Source organism: Schistocerca gregaria, chromosome 3 (assembly GCF_023897955.1).
Source record: "Schistocerca gregaria isolate iqSchGreg1 chromosome 3, iqSchGreg1.2, whole genome shotgun sequence".
NCBI lineage: Eukaryota > Metazoa > Arthropoda > Insecta > Orthoptera > Acrididae > Schistocerca > Schistocerca gregaria.
This window is the reverse complement of record NC_064922.1, coordinates 570,129,677-570,146,561: the sequence shown is the minus strand read 5'-3', so window position 1 is coordinate 570,146,561 and position 16,885 is coordinate 570,129,677. Positions and strand designations below refer to the sequence as shown.

At 41.1% G+C, this 16,885-nt stretch overlaps 1 protein-coding gene across 1 annotated transcript in view; it reads left to right on the top strand.

Annotated features, from left to right (window-relative positions):
• The first annotated feature begins 413 nt into the window (after nt 1-413).
• Nucleotides 414-16,885, top strand: part of LOC126355907 (acetylcholinesterase-like) — a 132,770-nt gene continuing 116,298 nt past the window's right edge. The window contains exons 1-2 of the mRNA XM_050006419.1: nt 414-540; nt 11,173-11,307. Coding sequence (XP_049862376.1) covers nt 478-540; nt 11,173-11,307 — 198 coding nt within the window. The 5' untranslated portion in view covers nt 414-477. The remainder of the gene's footprint in view (nt 541-11,172; nt 11,308-16,885) is intronic.

Below are 16,885 nucleotides of genomic sequence, written 5' to 3'. Positions count from 1 at the left end.
CTCACGTAGAGGGATTGTAAGATGCTTGCTTGTGCAATGGATACTTTTTATGAACCGGAGCAAACACATCAAGTGTGTTGCTGTGTGTTATGACATTCTGATTCCTGCAGTTCTTTACTGCAACGGTTTCGCCTGACATATTTTTTCTTTGCAGTAAGGATTTCACTGTTATCACCTCGTTGTATGGCATAAAGGCGAGATAAAATTCCAACCGCTGAACATCTTATTATCAGTGGACTGTAAATAGCTTATCGGTATATCCTGTCACCTGTTCTCGACACGAAACGTTTCACAAAATAATCACGTAATTAAAGTCTGACAATCTATTACTGCAGGAGAGCGAAATGAATGTTATCTTCCGATCTCTCTTCTCCCCCTCTCCCTGCCCAATACATTCCTCGCCCAATCATCGTACAGACGTGCCTATCTGCTGTAGAATTACTGACCGATGTTACGTTGTAGATCAGCCGCAGAAGAATGTGCAGCATACAGACAATGCGGCTTTTACTTATTCTGTTGTGGATCGCAACCTCGATAAAGGTAAGTACCTACAACCAGTGTTTCATATACGGTATGTTTCTGTAGCTGTCCAGACATGCCACAGAACTTACTCTATTTGATGTCAAGATTCGCAGGTACTGCAATCATGTTTCTTTTGCCAGAATCAGTTAATTGACATAATTGTGTGATTGACAGGATTGATTGGTCCGCACACGGCTGAGCATTTCAGTATTTTATCTGACAGGTTTAAATTGCGATCATCCCCATTTTAGCTATAATTTGTGAAGACTACATCATTAAACCAAATAACGTACCTGGCAGACTGAAAAAGTTTGCGATAGAAACCACAAACCATCTACCTTCCAGCTCAGGTTTAACGGTTGCACTTCTTGTAGACTGAGGCGTTATGCTCAATGCCGCTTGGAGTGGGCAAAAACAACGCTCTTATTTACCTACGAAGAAATGTAAAGGAAGGAGCATTAGACTTCAGCGTCCTGCTATAACAAAGTAATTAGGGACGGATCACAGGGTCGAAATGGATAAATATGCGGAAGAAATTCAGTGTGTTTTTTTACCAAAGATCCATCCCGAATTTAGCTGAATGGATTTACGAAAGCCCCAGACAAATCTTTATTTTTCATGTCTACGCATTTAGTCATCTGGCGCTAGAGGGCTCAGAACTGCTGCGTGTAACATGGCGTAGTATAATGTAACAATGTCGATGCGTGAGAAACAGAGTACTGTAACCGAATTTTGAATTCGGACACTTCGTCCTCACATGAACACCCTCTCCTTCAGCATAATACCGGATCGCACACGAGGATTGCGACATCTGCAACAGTCCGGTGCCTTGGGTTTGGTGTAGTCCATTATCCATAGGGTCCCGACTTGGCCCCATCCGATTTTCATCTGTTTCCAAAACTTAAAGAACACCTTCGAGGACTTTACTTCAGCAGTGATGAAGAGGTACAAGCACAGGTAAGGTTGTAGCTTCATCAACAAAATCAAATATTCTGCAATGATGATATCAGTAAAATGGTCTCTCGTTGGCTGAAATGTGTTTGTTGGCATGGTAGCTGTTGAGAAACAAATAAATCTATAGCTAAAGATATAGATGTTAAAAACGTTAGTTGTATTTGGAAAGCTTCAGCAGGTTTTACATAATACCGATTGGGGTCAAGTTTTGGAGCAGCTAAAGGTGGACCTACTTAGTGATGAGTTACAATACATACCCAACGTGATAGATGGGTGAGTGAACCCGGCAGATGTCTACTAAATCATGCATACCTGAGTCCGTGAGCGCGATAACGAATTACATCAGAGATGCTATGGTGGACTGCGGCTGTTCTTCTTGATCTGGACATGGCTCCCGTCTTTTGTTGACTGCAAAATAAATGTAGATGTCTCTAAAATGGTTTAATAAACCATTATACAGACCTTTCGTATTAGAGCATGGCATATCTCGCAGCCACAAATATGAATTATTGTCTTGTCTTTTGAAGAAAATCATTAAGATTTGCTAACCCGTACAGCTTGAAGCGCCAACTTGAACGAGAGTGTGAACAGCGCGGCAGATCATCTGAATAAAAACGATGGCAACATGTGATAACAATATTTCAGGAACGATGGAAACATTTTTGTTTTCGTGTGCCAGGGATTACTGGAAGCACTCACCAAAGTGTAACGGTGTGCTGGTCATAAAACCGAGCCCTACATGTTACTGGCAGATGCGAAGCTCTTCAGAAAGAACAGTAATCGGCATCAATATACTTTTGTCCAGATGAAGTGCTATTGTGAATATTTCCAATGTACTGGATCGTAACCATTTTGAGAAGACTTTACCTTGCCATCAACAACCAGGTAACTAAAATATTTCAATTGTGAAGTATGCAAGATTATGTAGCGTAATTCTATTCAAATACAGTCTTAGTGCTGTTGTATTCGGGTTGAACGAAATGTTATTGAGCACTTTTGTAGACCATGCTAACTAATGGTGTTCCACCAAGAGCTATGAAATACCAGCGTTAAATGGAAAGCGTACTTAATGTATCACGTAGACGAAGGATTGTCTAATACTTACCATAACCCACATGTGTAGGAAAATACAGAAGAGTACGTACGTCTCCACCTGGGGCAGAGATGCATCTGCGAATATATTGACGAACAAACTGTAGTACGCTTGTCCTCCACTGCACATAATTAAGATTCATTCCTTGATAAATTACCTTTACCTAGGAAATTTAATTAGTAAGGCGATAAATATTCTCTAGTGTTTTAGTTTTCGCAAGGATTTCGACTCTATGAATGAAGTCACACGCTTTTGTAAATCAGAACACTGATTCATAGGGAAGGAAACAAATATTCTCTTATATACACAGTGAACGTAAAAAATTAAAATGTTTTTGAGACTACGTAAAGGTAACGAACTAAGTGTAGAAGGGAACCCATTATTCCGTTCACCGTCCACTTAAGTGACAGATACCAATAACATGTCATTATGTACGACAATGAAAATTCATTCTGCAGCGGATGGTACTCTGATTTGAAAGTTTATGGCAGATTAAAACTGCGTACTCGACCGGGACTTGAAATCTGGGACTTTTCCTTTAACAGCGTGTCATGAATCGTGCTTGGATACTAGGAAGAACACACGTCATAGAAATGCGAAGGTCTCATACTACAGTGCTAGTCCAGAACGAAGTTTTAGTCTTCCAGGGAGTAAAAATACTACACAGCTGTTTATAGAAGGAAAGAGTGTATTTGAAGTGTAAATATAGGCATACAGAAGATTTATAAAATGTAGTACCACGTTGTATCACCACATGATCCACAGCAAACTGATTAATATATAGCTACAATTGGTGATTCCAGCTACAGAAATTGTCTCATAGTTGTAATTAGGAGATTCAGAACAAACAAATATTCTGACGAGTTAAAACATGAAAACCCGTACAGAATGAACGGCAGTGGAATTTTGGAAATGTCGCAGAAAAGCGTGCAAATGCGAGCAGTCCTGAGGGGATTTTCCACACTGTCGGACCACGAAGGTGTTGATCTGTACATGCCTGGAAGCAACATACTGGAACAAAAAACGTGCCATTGACCACTAAAAACTCCCATTGAGTCTAGCACAGCAGATATGAGCAGTCTTGGAGTACGCTTCGCGACGCCTGGGCCATTTAAGACTCGATCACGTCATAGTAGGAATGGCGGTTATCGCTGAAAAAACCGTTTTTGAGTTACATCAGTTTATTTCATCTCCTTTTTAACTGAACTATTAAAACTGCTCAAAATAACTGTTTATGAAATAAGCGATTTTTAGTATTTTATAATAAATGAACATAGAAATCGAACAAAGATTGCAAACATTTGACTACATCCGTTTCAAGATACATAGAATCAAAATATGAAACTAAATGGGCAAATAAAAGATCATTTAGAGCGTCCACCCTTCGCTGTTTTTCTCTAATAATGATAAGTGGTTGTCTGCTACAAAAATATGTTACTAGTACTCTCATACTGATTCTACTATTTTCAAGCTGTGCTTAAATTGTTGTAATCGAGGAACATACTCCTATTTCGAAATTACCTAGACACTACTCAAGGGCAAAAACTGAATAGCTATTTTTCGTGTTTATTTGTCTGATTCCTTAGGCTACAATCTGAAAAACGCATACTGTGTAAACATAGGCAGCTGATCAGCTGCTACTTTTGTTGCAAACAGTGAATGAATTTTTGTTACGTTTTACATTTTCTCCTTATATAGTGTCACAAGTTGCTTGTGGTCCCTCCAGTTTTTAACCTTTTAAAGCAAATAGAGCAATGTACTTCATTGGTACCACACTTCGTAAAATTACTTCCAGACTAGGGATTGTGCCATTCTGTAACACACCTGATGTCCGAAGACAGCACCGAGAAACTACCCATACAAAGAAGATTGGGACAAGTCTGGCACACTACATGCACAAGCGTGCCATCTTACAGGCCAAGCCACGTGGTAACAGGTATATTATTGTCTCATCAAAGCTGTACTAGATCTGCTGCTCGCTTCTGTTGACACTGTTATTAAAATAACACTATTCGCTTTTCCCATTTTCTATAATTATGCAATATTTCAAAGCAATGCAAATTTTACGAATGAAATTGATATGGTCTGTAAAAAATGTGTGTTTAAAAACGAAAAAAACTTTGCACTGTTGCTAAAGTTAATTGATATTTCGTTTTTTTTACTCAGTTAATAGTAAAAATAAAAAATAAAACATATCTCGTAACTGAGACGAAAGTACCCACCCATGAAACTGGAGCAGTACAACAGATAACCCGTCTCCATGTCTTACAGTAGCAGCCTCACTTCTGCTTTAGAGGGCAGTATTTGACCGCCAGGGCGGTAACACCGCCATCCGACCACACCGGGGCGAGCTTCTCTGCCGGTCGCAGTGGACCTTTACAATAACCCCGGCAGATGTTCGCGTCGCTCGCACTTCTTGCTCACGGACACATACCCGGAGCATGGCTGCTGTGTGAAGCAACCACAGCTAGGCCGGCGGTGTGGCCGAGCGGTTCTACGCGCTTCAATCTGGAACCGCGCGACTGCTACGATCGCAGGTTCGAATCCTGCCTCGGGCATGGATGTGTGTAATGTCCTTAGGTTAGTTAGGTTTAAGTAGTTCTAAGTTCTAGGGGACTGATGACCTCAGAAGTTAAGTCGCATAGTGCTCAGAGCCATTTGAACCATTTGAAGTGCACTTAAAATACGACGCATACAATGCATTCAGGGTGCTATACTTCTCGTACCGGAACACCTTTTTTCGTCGTAAATTGAACAATAGTGAGTTTTAAATTGAAACCGTTCTAGGCTTGATCTTTGTCTTAACCAACCTACTTTTCAGCAATATATAAATTTCCCAAAGTCTTGGTTTTATTCCAACGAAGTAATAATGCGTGCGGCTTTAGAAATTTTACTGTTTGTAGCACCAATTACTTCTCGTGCTGCATGCCTGCAAGTCTATCACGAAGTGCCCCTTGTATAGAACACTGAATCCTATCTATCGTTGTAATTTGTTGCTCTTTCATTGGCAGCTAAATCTTTCAAATACTTGTGCATGGTGTTGTAATATCGTTTCACAGCAAATTTGCAGTACGTGTCGCTTATGTGACTGTACAATGTATACTGAGAACTCTCGTCTCTGTTGTGGTTGGCAGGAGAGCCAACACCGTGTTACTACAGGAGGCCGAAAGGCACGCGTTTTAGCTCACGCAGGCTGGCGTGAGGTCTGGAACAGGACAAGGAAATTAGAATTTAGAAAAACGGACGTAGCTGGTGGATTACTTAACTTTAATCCATTAATGATTAACGTCGCTCTTGACATTACATGATTCACAGTATCAATAGTGCCTGATAATGGCGCCTTGCTAGGTCGTAGCAAATAACGTAGCTGAAGGCTATGCTAACTATCGTCTCGGCAAATGAGAGAGTATTTAGTCAGTGAACCATCGTTAGCAAAGTCGGATGTACAAGTGGGGCGAGTGCTAGGAAGTCTCTCTAGACGTGCCGCGTGGCGGCGCTGGGTCTGCAATCACCGATAGTCGCGACACGCGGGTCCGAAGTACACTAACGGACCGCGGCCGATTTAAAGGCTACCACCTAGCAAGTGTGGTGTCTGGCGATGACACCACAGTCTCATCTGTCATTCATTTTTAAAGGTTTGTGACAATAGGTTAGTTAGGTTTAAGCAGTTCTAAGTTCTAGGGGACTGATGACCATAGATGTTAAGTCCCATGGTGCTCAGAGCCATTTGTTTGTGACAATAGATCGCAAGACTGCCCCTTTTTGTGCAAACAGCCACGGGACTTGTCAAAGTCCTTCACACCACGAAGAAGTAGCGAAGGGAAAAGAGCGCGAGACCACTATTCTGTCGAACTGACGGTAGTTGTGCCGACCGAAAAATGCAGCACCGCAATAGTAAATGAACTGTCGCTCCGTAGCGAGTACATCCGGGAAGGAACGAATGAAGTCCAGACAAGCCGAGCCATGACCCGCGCGCGGCCCCTACACGTCGCCCGCGTGAAGTGTGACACGCCGTGGCCTGTACTCTTGTAGTGCGACATCAAGTAAAGATGATTTACTTTACAGCTGAGTTTTCCTAGCCATCACTGGCTAGCACTACCACCTCAACACCGTAGCTGCAGTAAGTTTACTTGCTAATTTACTATCTCATTAAATTTTGTAAGGACCAAAGATTGCCTATCAAGTCTTTCGCTCAGAAGTAATGAATGTGAGCATAAATAAATCTCATATGTGTCATACTGAACAGACTAACTATCCTAACGTCGGCTTTCAATATATTCACCAGTTAATTGTGATTAATGTCTATAGTATAAATTTATGGAGACGACCAATGGCTTTGCATTTGAAAACATAACATAGAGAGATATTCTGCAGTTCCGTTTCAATTTATCATCAGCTATACTAAAAGGAGTGCCTTAATTCAAGTCATTTATCCTCAGTAACTACTCAGAAGAATCAAAATAGACTTCGTAAGGATGATACGGCAGGGATTCACTGGTAAGTGGAAATCAAAATACGGAGTAGTGCTTATACTAACTGCAAGCAATGGTACACAAAACTTTCTGCCGTTAATGTTTTGTATTATTTACGGCAATTCTAAAGTGTTAATGAAAGCCTGTAAAGAGTAAGCAGTTGACAAAATTTGCAGAGCGAAAGACGTAATGACCATGCAAAGGGGAAGATATGTCATGGAGGTTGGAACATTGTGTGTATTACTCTCTGAGAGATTGTACCGTTCTCCCTACGACTGATGCAGTCTCGTTATAGTATTTTGCTATAGCAAAATATATTCTACAGGTAAACTGATACCGAAGTACCAGTAAATAAATAAATAAATAGATAACAGTCAAGATCTAAATTTGCCGAATAAAAATCACCGAACAAGTTCTGATTTACACTGTTAATGTTGACTCTTAACTGCGAATGCTGTCGATAGCGACTGCTGCGTTGTGGAAGTTCAAGATTACGGATGGAATCGCCCCACTTGTACAATTAAAAAGATGGTTCAAATGGCTCTGAGCACTACGGGACGTAGAACTATTTAAACCTTACTAACCTAAGGACATCACACACATCCATGCCCGAGGCAGGATTCGAACCTGCGACCAGAGAAGTCACGCGGTTCTGGACTGAAGCGCCTAGAATCGCTCGGCCACAGAGGCCGGCAATCCAAGATCAACAGGTATGAAACTTCGTAGCAGATTAAAACTGTTGTTGGACCAGGACTCGAACGTGGGATCTTTTATCTTTCCTGGTGAAGTGTTCTACTGCTAGCTATCCCTTTCCTGTTCCTATTAGCAAACCTCTAGCGAGGAAAAAACGACTGTCCGTATGCTTCTGTACGAGTCCTTATGTCCCTTATACTCTCTTTGAGGTCGTACTATGCGAAATGTACGATGATGGCATTGGAATTGTTCTGCAGTCTGTCGATCCTCTAAACATTAGCTATTTTTCACCAAAAGAACGTCATCTTCTCTCCAGGAGTTTCCATTTGGGTTAGAAAAGCGTTTCCGTGATACTCGCAATTTGATCTAACATACTGGTAGCAAATCGCTTTGCATCATAGTTGATTATAAATCACTCAGACTAAATTGCAGTAATTTGTAGCAATACGTCATACTGGTCTAGCAATACGTCATTCTAGTATCATGGAAATTTCACTGACAGTAGTGTCTTTCGGAATCACACTAAGATTAGACTGGTATATTGTGATGCAATCTCGTTACAGTATTTACTATAGCAAAAGACATTCTAAAAGTAAACTGGCACGGAAATACTAATAAATAAATAAATAAATAAATGAACAATATATCAATTTGTTGAACACAGATCACCAAATAAGTACTACAGTACGCTTTTAATGTTCGCGATTTTCGGTTTAGAATAGCAGGCAAAATATCCAATACATAAAAAAGTACATAAAAAAATATAACACTCATTTTTTAACAACTATACTTAAATAACGGAAAAAGAATTTTCGAAAGTGCTGCTAAATAATGCTGCACAGTTAAGCTACCAAACTAATACCCTGACAAAAAAAAATGGTAACACCAAGAAGGTATTGCGTAACATAGACGAAGGTGGTAGCCATGTTCCTACATATGAATGATGATGTCAGTTCGTTTCATTTTCAGGATGCAAATCAGGTTTGCTTTAAATACATGCTGTTACGGTCGTGAGTATTAGTTACGTTTGAGAGTGGACGAGATGAGTCGGTTGGTCAAGAAAATCTATAAGGGACAAAAACTCCTTTACTAACGACTTACTGCAGGCTCATCCAAGCCCGGCGGGCGCGCCAGCGCCCCGTCCGCGACCGTGTGTCGCTAGTGCCGGCGTAGGAACTGCGGAGCGAGTGAGACCGCACAACACTACACTGCGCTGGACTGTCCAGCAGTCAGATCCAACGTTAACAGAGTAACAGAGGAAGCGCACCTCTGTAAAAGAGGTCGATGAGCGTTATAACAAGCAAACCATTTACTGTTTAGGTAACAACTGGTGTTCGTGTGGCAGAATTACTACCCAAAGCTTTAGAAAACAATATCCAAAACAAGAATCGAAGAACATCTTAGTTGCTTTCTGACCCACAGGTTCATTCTGTTCATACTGCACATGCGTACTTGTCATTATGTACAATAGGCGTCTTCTGAAAAATATATCGGTTTCTTAAATGAACCCTGAGTCATAAATATTCTGTTTTAGAAATAATAAGGGATACTATTAGCAGTTACAAGTAAATATTTTTTGTTATACTTCGGGCTACATCTTTTGTATACTTTTTCAGAGTTTAGAAATCGAATCCTTAGTTTGCTGTTTTGCACCTGATAATTTTAACCGACAAAGCTTGAATACTTAATAAAAAATAGAATTAAGGGTTATAAAGCTCTTTAATTCTTACAGTCAACATTGTTAAAGAAGACAATTACGTACGAAGCGCGCGTAAAGCGGCATGGCAAGGCTCGGCGGGCAGTCCGCACGGCCAGCTAACCGACACGGCTCGGCCACTGCGGCAACACACGAATTCGCCCGGGGCGCTGGCCGTGGGCGATCGCGGGCGCTAGCGCCCCAGGGGCACAGTTTGGACGAGCCTGTCTTACTGAGTTGGAACAAGGTCATGTAATAGGGCTGCGAGAAGCTGAGTGTTCCTTCTGCGATAATACAGGGAGTCTTGGCAGGAATGTAGCCATTGTAAATAATTACTGACAGCGATGGTCATGAAAATGCACGGTCGCAAGAAGACCGGGTCCCAGATGGCTATGTGGCACTACCAAGAGAGAAGGGCACCACGGTGACACAACGAACTGTTACAAATCGGTTATTTCAAGGACACATCCGAGCCAGTCGCCTTTTAGTGTGCATTTCACTGCCCCTAAACCACCACCATTTGCGATTTCAGTGGTGTCAAGCGAGAGGTCATTGGAGGTGATGGTGGAGGTCTGTTGTGTTTTCTAATGAAAGTTGGTTCATCCTCGATGCCAGCGATAGCCATGTGTCGGTTAGGAGGAAGCCACCTGAGGACCTACAGCCAATCTGTCTGCGTGCTAGAGACGCTGGACTTACACCTGGAGTTATGGTCTGGGGAGCGATTTCGTATGACAGCAGGAACACTCTCGTAGTCATACCACGAACCTTGACTGCAAAACCGTACGTCAGTCTGGCAATTCGGCCTGTTGTGCTCCCATTCATGAACATCGTCCCGTTGGAGATTTTCCAGTTGGATAACGCTCGCCCACATACAGCTGTTGTAACCCAAGCTGCTCTACAGAGTGTCGGTATGTTGCCTTGGCCTGCTCGATCACCGGATCTGTCTCCAGTCGCGCACGTATGTGACATCATTGGCTGACAACTCCAGTGTCATCCAAGACCAGCATTAACCGTCCCAGTATTTACCGACCAAGTGCAACGGACATGGAACTCCAACCTATAAACTGACATCCGGCACCTGTACAACTCAAGGCACGCACGGGTGCATGCTTGCATTCAACGTTCTGTCTGTTGCACCGATTACTAATGTACCAGCGTTTCTATCTTCGAGTGGCTTATGTAGCGCTTATATTAACCTGTTTTCTAGCAATGTTGTATCACTTAAGTATGTTACCTACAAAAATGTATTCCCGAAATGTTATCAAGCTACATTGATTACTTTTTGAGGTTGCTGTATTCTTACGTCAGTGTAATAAGCCAGTAGAGTAAACGTGGTGGTCAACAAACTAATCACATTTCTCGTACTGAAATGTTAGAAATAAGGCGTTTTGTTTACAAGTAAACATTTATCTAGATACTACGGAGAATTGGTCATCAACCAAACAAAAAATGACTGAAATGGCTCTGAGCACTATGGGACTTAACATCTGAGGTCATCAGTCCCTTAGAACTGCTTAAACCTAACTGACCTAAGGACATCATGCACATCCATGTCCGAGGCTGGATTCGAACCTGCGACCGTAGCGGTTGCGCGGTTACTGACTGTAGCGCCTAGAACCGCTCGGCCACCCCGGCTGGCTCAACCAAACAGTTTTCGTATTTAAAACATAAACATATTTAAGAGTTTGTGTTTTGAATTTTTTGTGACGTTCGCTTACTCAAACGTAACAACGCTACGACAGGGTGACGAGGTGCTGGTGGCCGTGCGGGAGGGCGTACTGAGAGGCAGCACAGCCACGAGCGCCTACAACACCACGTACTCCGCCTTCCTGGGCATTCCGTACGGCGAACCCCCTGTCGGAGACCTACGATTCGAGGTGAGTGGCCATAGGCACGGCTCTTGTTTCATTACTACTACTACTATTATTACTATTATTATTTAAATCTCGCTTGCAGTGAGATAAGTTTCTCTCAGGTATGTTCGCGGAGGACAGCGAATGATACATGAACGAGTTACAGAAAAGTTGTTGATAGCCAAATAAATCTAACATTTTATGAATGTTTGTTGGCTGAGCGAACTTATGCCAGACGAGTGAAATGAATCCTATTTACAAGAAAGGCGATAAAATGCAATGCCAAAATTTCCGAGGAATAATGTACAAAATTCCTATTGCAAACTGTATGCTAAATTATGAACAAGAGATAGATACCAATAGCAGAAGCGCAACTATTAGAGGTAGAACATGGTTTTAGAAAAGGTAGATAACGTTCTGAATGTTCTTTTCATTCTGGCGCAAGTAATCGAGAAAAGACGGGGACTTTATATTTTCAACTTACTACGAATTTATCGACTATGAAAAGACGTTTGACAAAGTTAAGCGGAAAATGCTATGGGAATCACTTAAGGCGTTGGTAGTTCCAGCATAACCATAATATAATAATAGTAATAATAATAATAATAATAATAATAATAATAATGAAAGGATCCGTCCTCTAAGGAACGGGACAGAATCTGCCGATATGAATCAAGGGGTCAGACAAGGCTGCAAACGATCCGCCCACCCTTTAATGTTTACATTGACGATATATTTTGTAAATGATTGATTTTGTGAAATGACGCATTAAGAAGTGGTAATTTTAATTTTTTGACGATACTGTTTTCTGATGATCAGCTGGAGAAAAAAATTCAAATTTCAGTACACAAACTGAGTCAAACTGCCGCTAAATACGGAATTACAATGTTGACAGATAAAACAAAAGTGATGGCCTTTCGACGATCGGAGAACCTAAATTAACCTAAGGACAAACACACACACACACACCCATGCCCGAGGGAGGACTCGAACCTCCGCCGGGACCAGCCGCACAGTCCATGACTGCAGCGCCCTGGACCGCTCGGCTAATCCCGCGCGGCTATTGTAGAGCTCAACCAGCCAGATTTAAATATTTCTGTGGAACTACACAGCATACATTGAATCATAACTTATGGAAAGAAATATTAATTAAACTCTACAAAGTAATTGTGTTACCTTTGATGCTGTATGGTAGCGAATATTGGACCCTAACATTTGATTAGTTACGGCAAATCGAATCATCAGTGATAAAATTCGTCCGCTTTTCAGTGGGATATTCATTGCTTGACCATAAAAGAAGTCACAATATTATAGAGGAACTAAAAGTTGAAGCTGTTACAAATATAATTGAAAAATACCGAATGAACTGAAAAAACCATGTTTAGCGTATGTCTAATGATACAATAACTAAAGCGGCAATCCAGTATAACAAACCGGTAAGAGGAACGTTGGACGCACCTTAAAAAAATAGTGTGAACAGTTTTGAGGCAGAACAGGCCAAAAGACCATATCGTTGAACACGATGATGGTAAATGTTACATTTAAAACAAGATATATTACTGTAAACATACTTTTTGGTGGCGATCAGCATGAATTTGTCATAAGTATTAATATCAGTGAACTATTCAACTTCCTAGGAAACCATATTAAGGTAGGTGGGATGACAAGTTTCGTGATTAAGGACTGGCTGACTGATCATATCACAGGAGAGTTGAAGTCTCCAATAACCATCCGAATTTATGATTTCCTCCTTTTATTACCACTGCATTATCAGCACGATGAAAAAATTTATAAGAGCACACAGTTCGGTTAGCAACACTGTAGATGGTGTGTAACCGTACCAGCAGCTGATCAAGTGAATCTGCACAGGTTTCGCAAGTCGTGAGGGTCAAGTGAGTGAGTATGTGCCAATTGGTTATGTGAGATCAGCCCGGTGAGATGGGTCAGCGTGGGGAAAGAGACAGAATTACGTAAAGTAGCTGTCGGGTATCCACTTCTCTCTGAAAATGCCAGTTATAAAGTTAGTAAATTTCGGTGTTTCAACGGGTCTGCAAGGAATAATGTATCAGCTGTAGCCATGTAACAGGTCGTCAAAAGATTCTGACTGAAAGGTGCCTGAGAAGAATGTTACCTCTTGACAACGACAGTGTATTTCGAACCGACAGGAAATTTTGCTGTCAGCGAATGCAGTTTCGCTGGCTCTACTATTTGCTTTGTTTTACTATTACTCGCGTAACAACAAATACATGAGATAAAATATGTTGCTACGAAAAGAGCCCCGAAATACCTTTTAGTGGTGCTGTGCTGTGACTTTCTTTGGATCATTAATTTTCAACAAAAAAGTATATTATGTTCTTATTATTCTGGGTCTGACTTTCTATTAATGGAACATTTTTTCGTTACCCTAACTCGCCATAAAGTTCAATATATCTTCCTTACTTTACAGTTATTGAAAAGGTTAATGAAAATTATTTCGTTATCAATACTGATGTTACAGTACGCAATGATTATTCAACATCAAAATTTTGCTGTGGATTTCTGTTAACAGTAAAACACCAATAAGTACCACGACTAACACGAGAACATGAGACTATTGTCATAGAAAAAGATGTTTTTACTATAATGTTTGCCAGACCAGAACTACGCACAGCAAGATTTCTTTTATGTTATGAAGGTAGATTATCTTTTTGCACTGTTAATAATATATTATCAGCAGCCCGCGTCAACCTTTTAAAACACATCATAAAATCTGCTGCTCTGCTCTGCAATTCCGGAAGCTGAAAGAAATAATTTTCGTTCACTATTACCTGTCCGCTTCTTTGGGGTATGATTGGTTTCATTTAACGCAGTTTGAATGCGTCGCGGCAGCGGCTCGTTCGTTCGTAGCGCAGCTCTGCACCGTGAATGATATTTAAATAGCTGAAAATGTCTTAAAGGGACGGGATAAAATGCCAGGCAAGCTTATTACAAATCATAATGCAAGTTTTCACTAAGTAACTCTATTCAAAACATTTAAACAGATTAAGTTATTACACACCTTTCCAAATCAATGTCTAATGGCGTCCCTCTCTCAATCTTGACAAAATAATGCTACGCAAACGTAAAATATAACATCACAGGCTCTTCCTACTCACGTAACTACAAGAACACGACAGAGAAATTAATGTTCGGTATTAGTATTTATAGTAGTCACATATCCTCATCTTTGATATTTAATCAGTATCGTCTGTGGCGGTTTCAGTACTCGCCGACACAGATTATCTAAATAAAAAAAATCGTTACATAATTCTATACAAGAACAAAACATGACATATGATGCTTTCTATTTATTACATAAAGTTCACACAATCGTTGTCCACGCAATTACAATCATCCAGTTCAGTTATTCTTTTCTCCTATTTTTTAACCACATGTAATATGTGTTTTGCTAAGAGACGTTACAGCAGGTATATGTCAATCAATTCCCGAGAGAACTTTGCAAAGGGGCCTGAGAGTAATGGACATTTGGAGTCCGGTATAAGGCATAAGGTCATTGTTCACGGAGACCCATAACTTGCATTGATAGAAATTTTATGCAAATATTGAATATACCTTGAGTTCAGGATTTGCGTACTAAATAAAAGGAATCACGACACTTCATACTGAAATTCTGTGCCGCATTTGCAAGTTAAATAACAGGACTCACAATGTCTTAAAATGCTCTTGAGTGCGGAATTTGAAAATTACGCTGTTAGGAGTCACAAGCATGTAAATAGAATTTGTAAACAAAAGTGCTTTTGGATCATGGCTCTCCAAATATAATTTACAAGTTGCTGTCATAAGTGAAATGGAAATAATAATTTGCCCTTTATCAGTACGAATTTCTCAGGATTGTACCAGGGCTTCCAACGGTGTTGCTATAAGATAAAAGAAAATGACAACCTCACCTGGCCGACAAGGCATTTTACCAGGCAATAGTTGAGCTAATCGTGGCGAAACTGAATGTGTCCTCATGTATGCTAGCAGCGTCTGGTGGCAGCACGAAGGCAGTAGACGAATGTGGGTGGGTGACGGCCCCGATATTCCAAAGACCGGCGGCGCGAATGTAGTGGGAGTTGGGTACACTGTTGTTCCCACGATTCCCTCAGCAAGAATTACAGACATAAAGGTATGTTCCTAATAAGCTTTTCTTCCCTTGGCAATATGCATGTCACGCAATTGACATCGGCGGCCCACATCCTGTGGAAGTGTCCAGTTGATACCTGTCTGTTCCTGGATTTGGTAATGTCTCCTTCCCGGCTGTTTGATGATGTGATTCTGTACCCTTTCAACAATACTCAACAGCAAAGACCGGTCACTGTGTACCAAGGATTTTTGTTCTATGCTTGTCTTACACTGGAGAGAGAGAGAGAGAGAGAGAGAGAGAGAGAGAGAGAGAGAGAGAGAGAGAGAGAGAGAGTTGGGGAGGGGGAAGGGGGGGGGGGGTAGTCATAGTGGGTAGGGTCTAGATCCCTTCATTAAGTTCATTGTATATTTGTGATATGACATCCAGCAGCGAAAACATTACATTCCTCCCGACTTAAATGATGCAGTTTCAAAATTACGTAAATTGCTTCCATAAAACTTGCAGTAGTCCACATATAAACTCTTACACTGTCTTTTTATGACACATTCACATTCAAATAGCTGCATTCTATTTTTGTCTCATAGATATCAATATCAACATTTAATGTCCCTAACTCAGGGCATCACTTAATACTTGTACATTCATATAAATTGCACCTTAGTAGGTACACAAGGGGTGGTCTGGTTCATAGTGCATTGTTACCAGATTTCCCTCCCCCCCCCCCCCCTCCACTCCACCTCTGTCTTCCTCCAGTGACATCATGCGCTGCGGCCAGATTTCTGACAAAGGTCAATTGCTCTTTGTATAAAATGGCGGGAAATTTAAATTTTGCGAAAAATTCAAAAAGAGCCCAATTCTGCCACGCATATGGTGTCACTGAGGACGTAGGGCTGTTGTCCTAGTTATAAATCCATGGGAAATTCGAGACGGTGTAGTGTCAAACTGGAATTGAACATAGGTATACTGACCCAGCATGCATTCCTGCCACATTTTCCCCTGAGATAAACCCCTACAGTCCAAAGCCTGTGATTCTGGAACAAAGGGCAAGTTCACCCCCATCCCGTTTGTACCAGTTCCAGAACAAAGGATGTTTGATTCCCTTGCAAGTGCAGGCTTGCCTGTCAGACCAGAGGTGCCTGTCTGAGGATGAATATATTTTTCATCATGCAGGTAGTAACTAGTCTGCTGAACTGCTTAAAAACCGATTAACATGTTTTCCCCAAGCTATCATTCATTCAGTTATGTAGAGACCTGCGGTCATAATTGTCACATCACTTGAAGATGTCCACCGCGTTCTCCCCTGACATTATTCACTGCTCGCCCCAAGCTTAAAATCCAGCTGTCCAAAGTTTAAAGCAGTTCCCTCACCCCTGTGATGTCACAGTTTAAACAATTAACTCTCTTCTGATGTCATCCTAATGTGGATCCTAAGTTAAAGTCTACCTGTGCTACGCTTAAACTACTGCTGGGAATAAGATAATAACAATATTGCGTCTT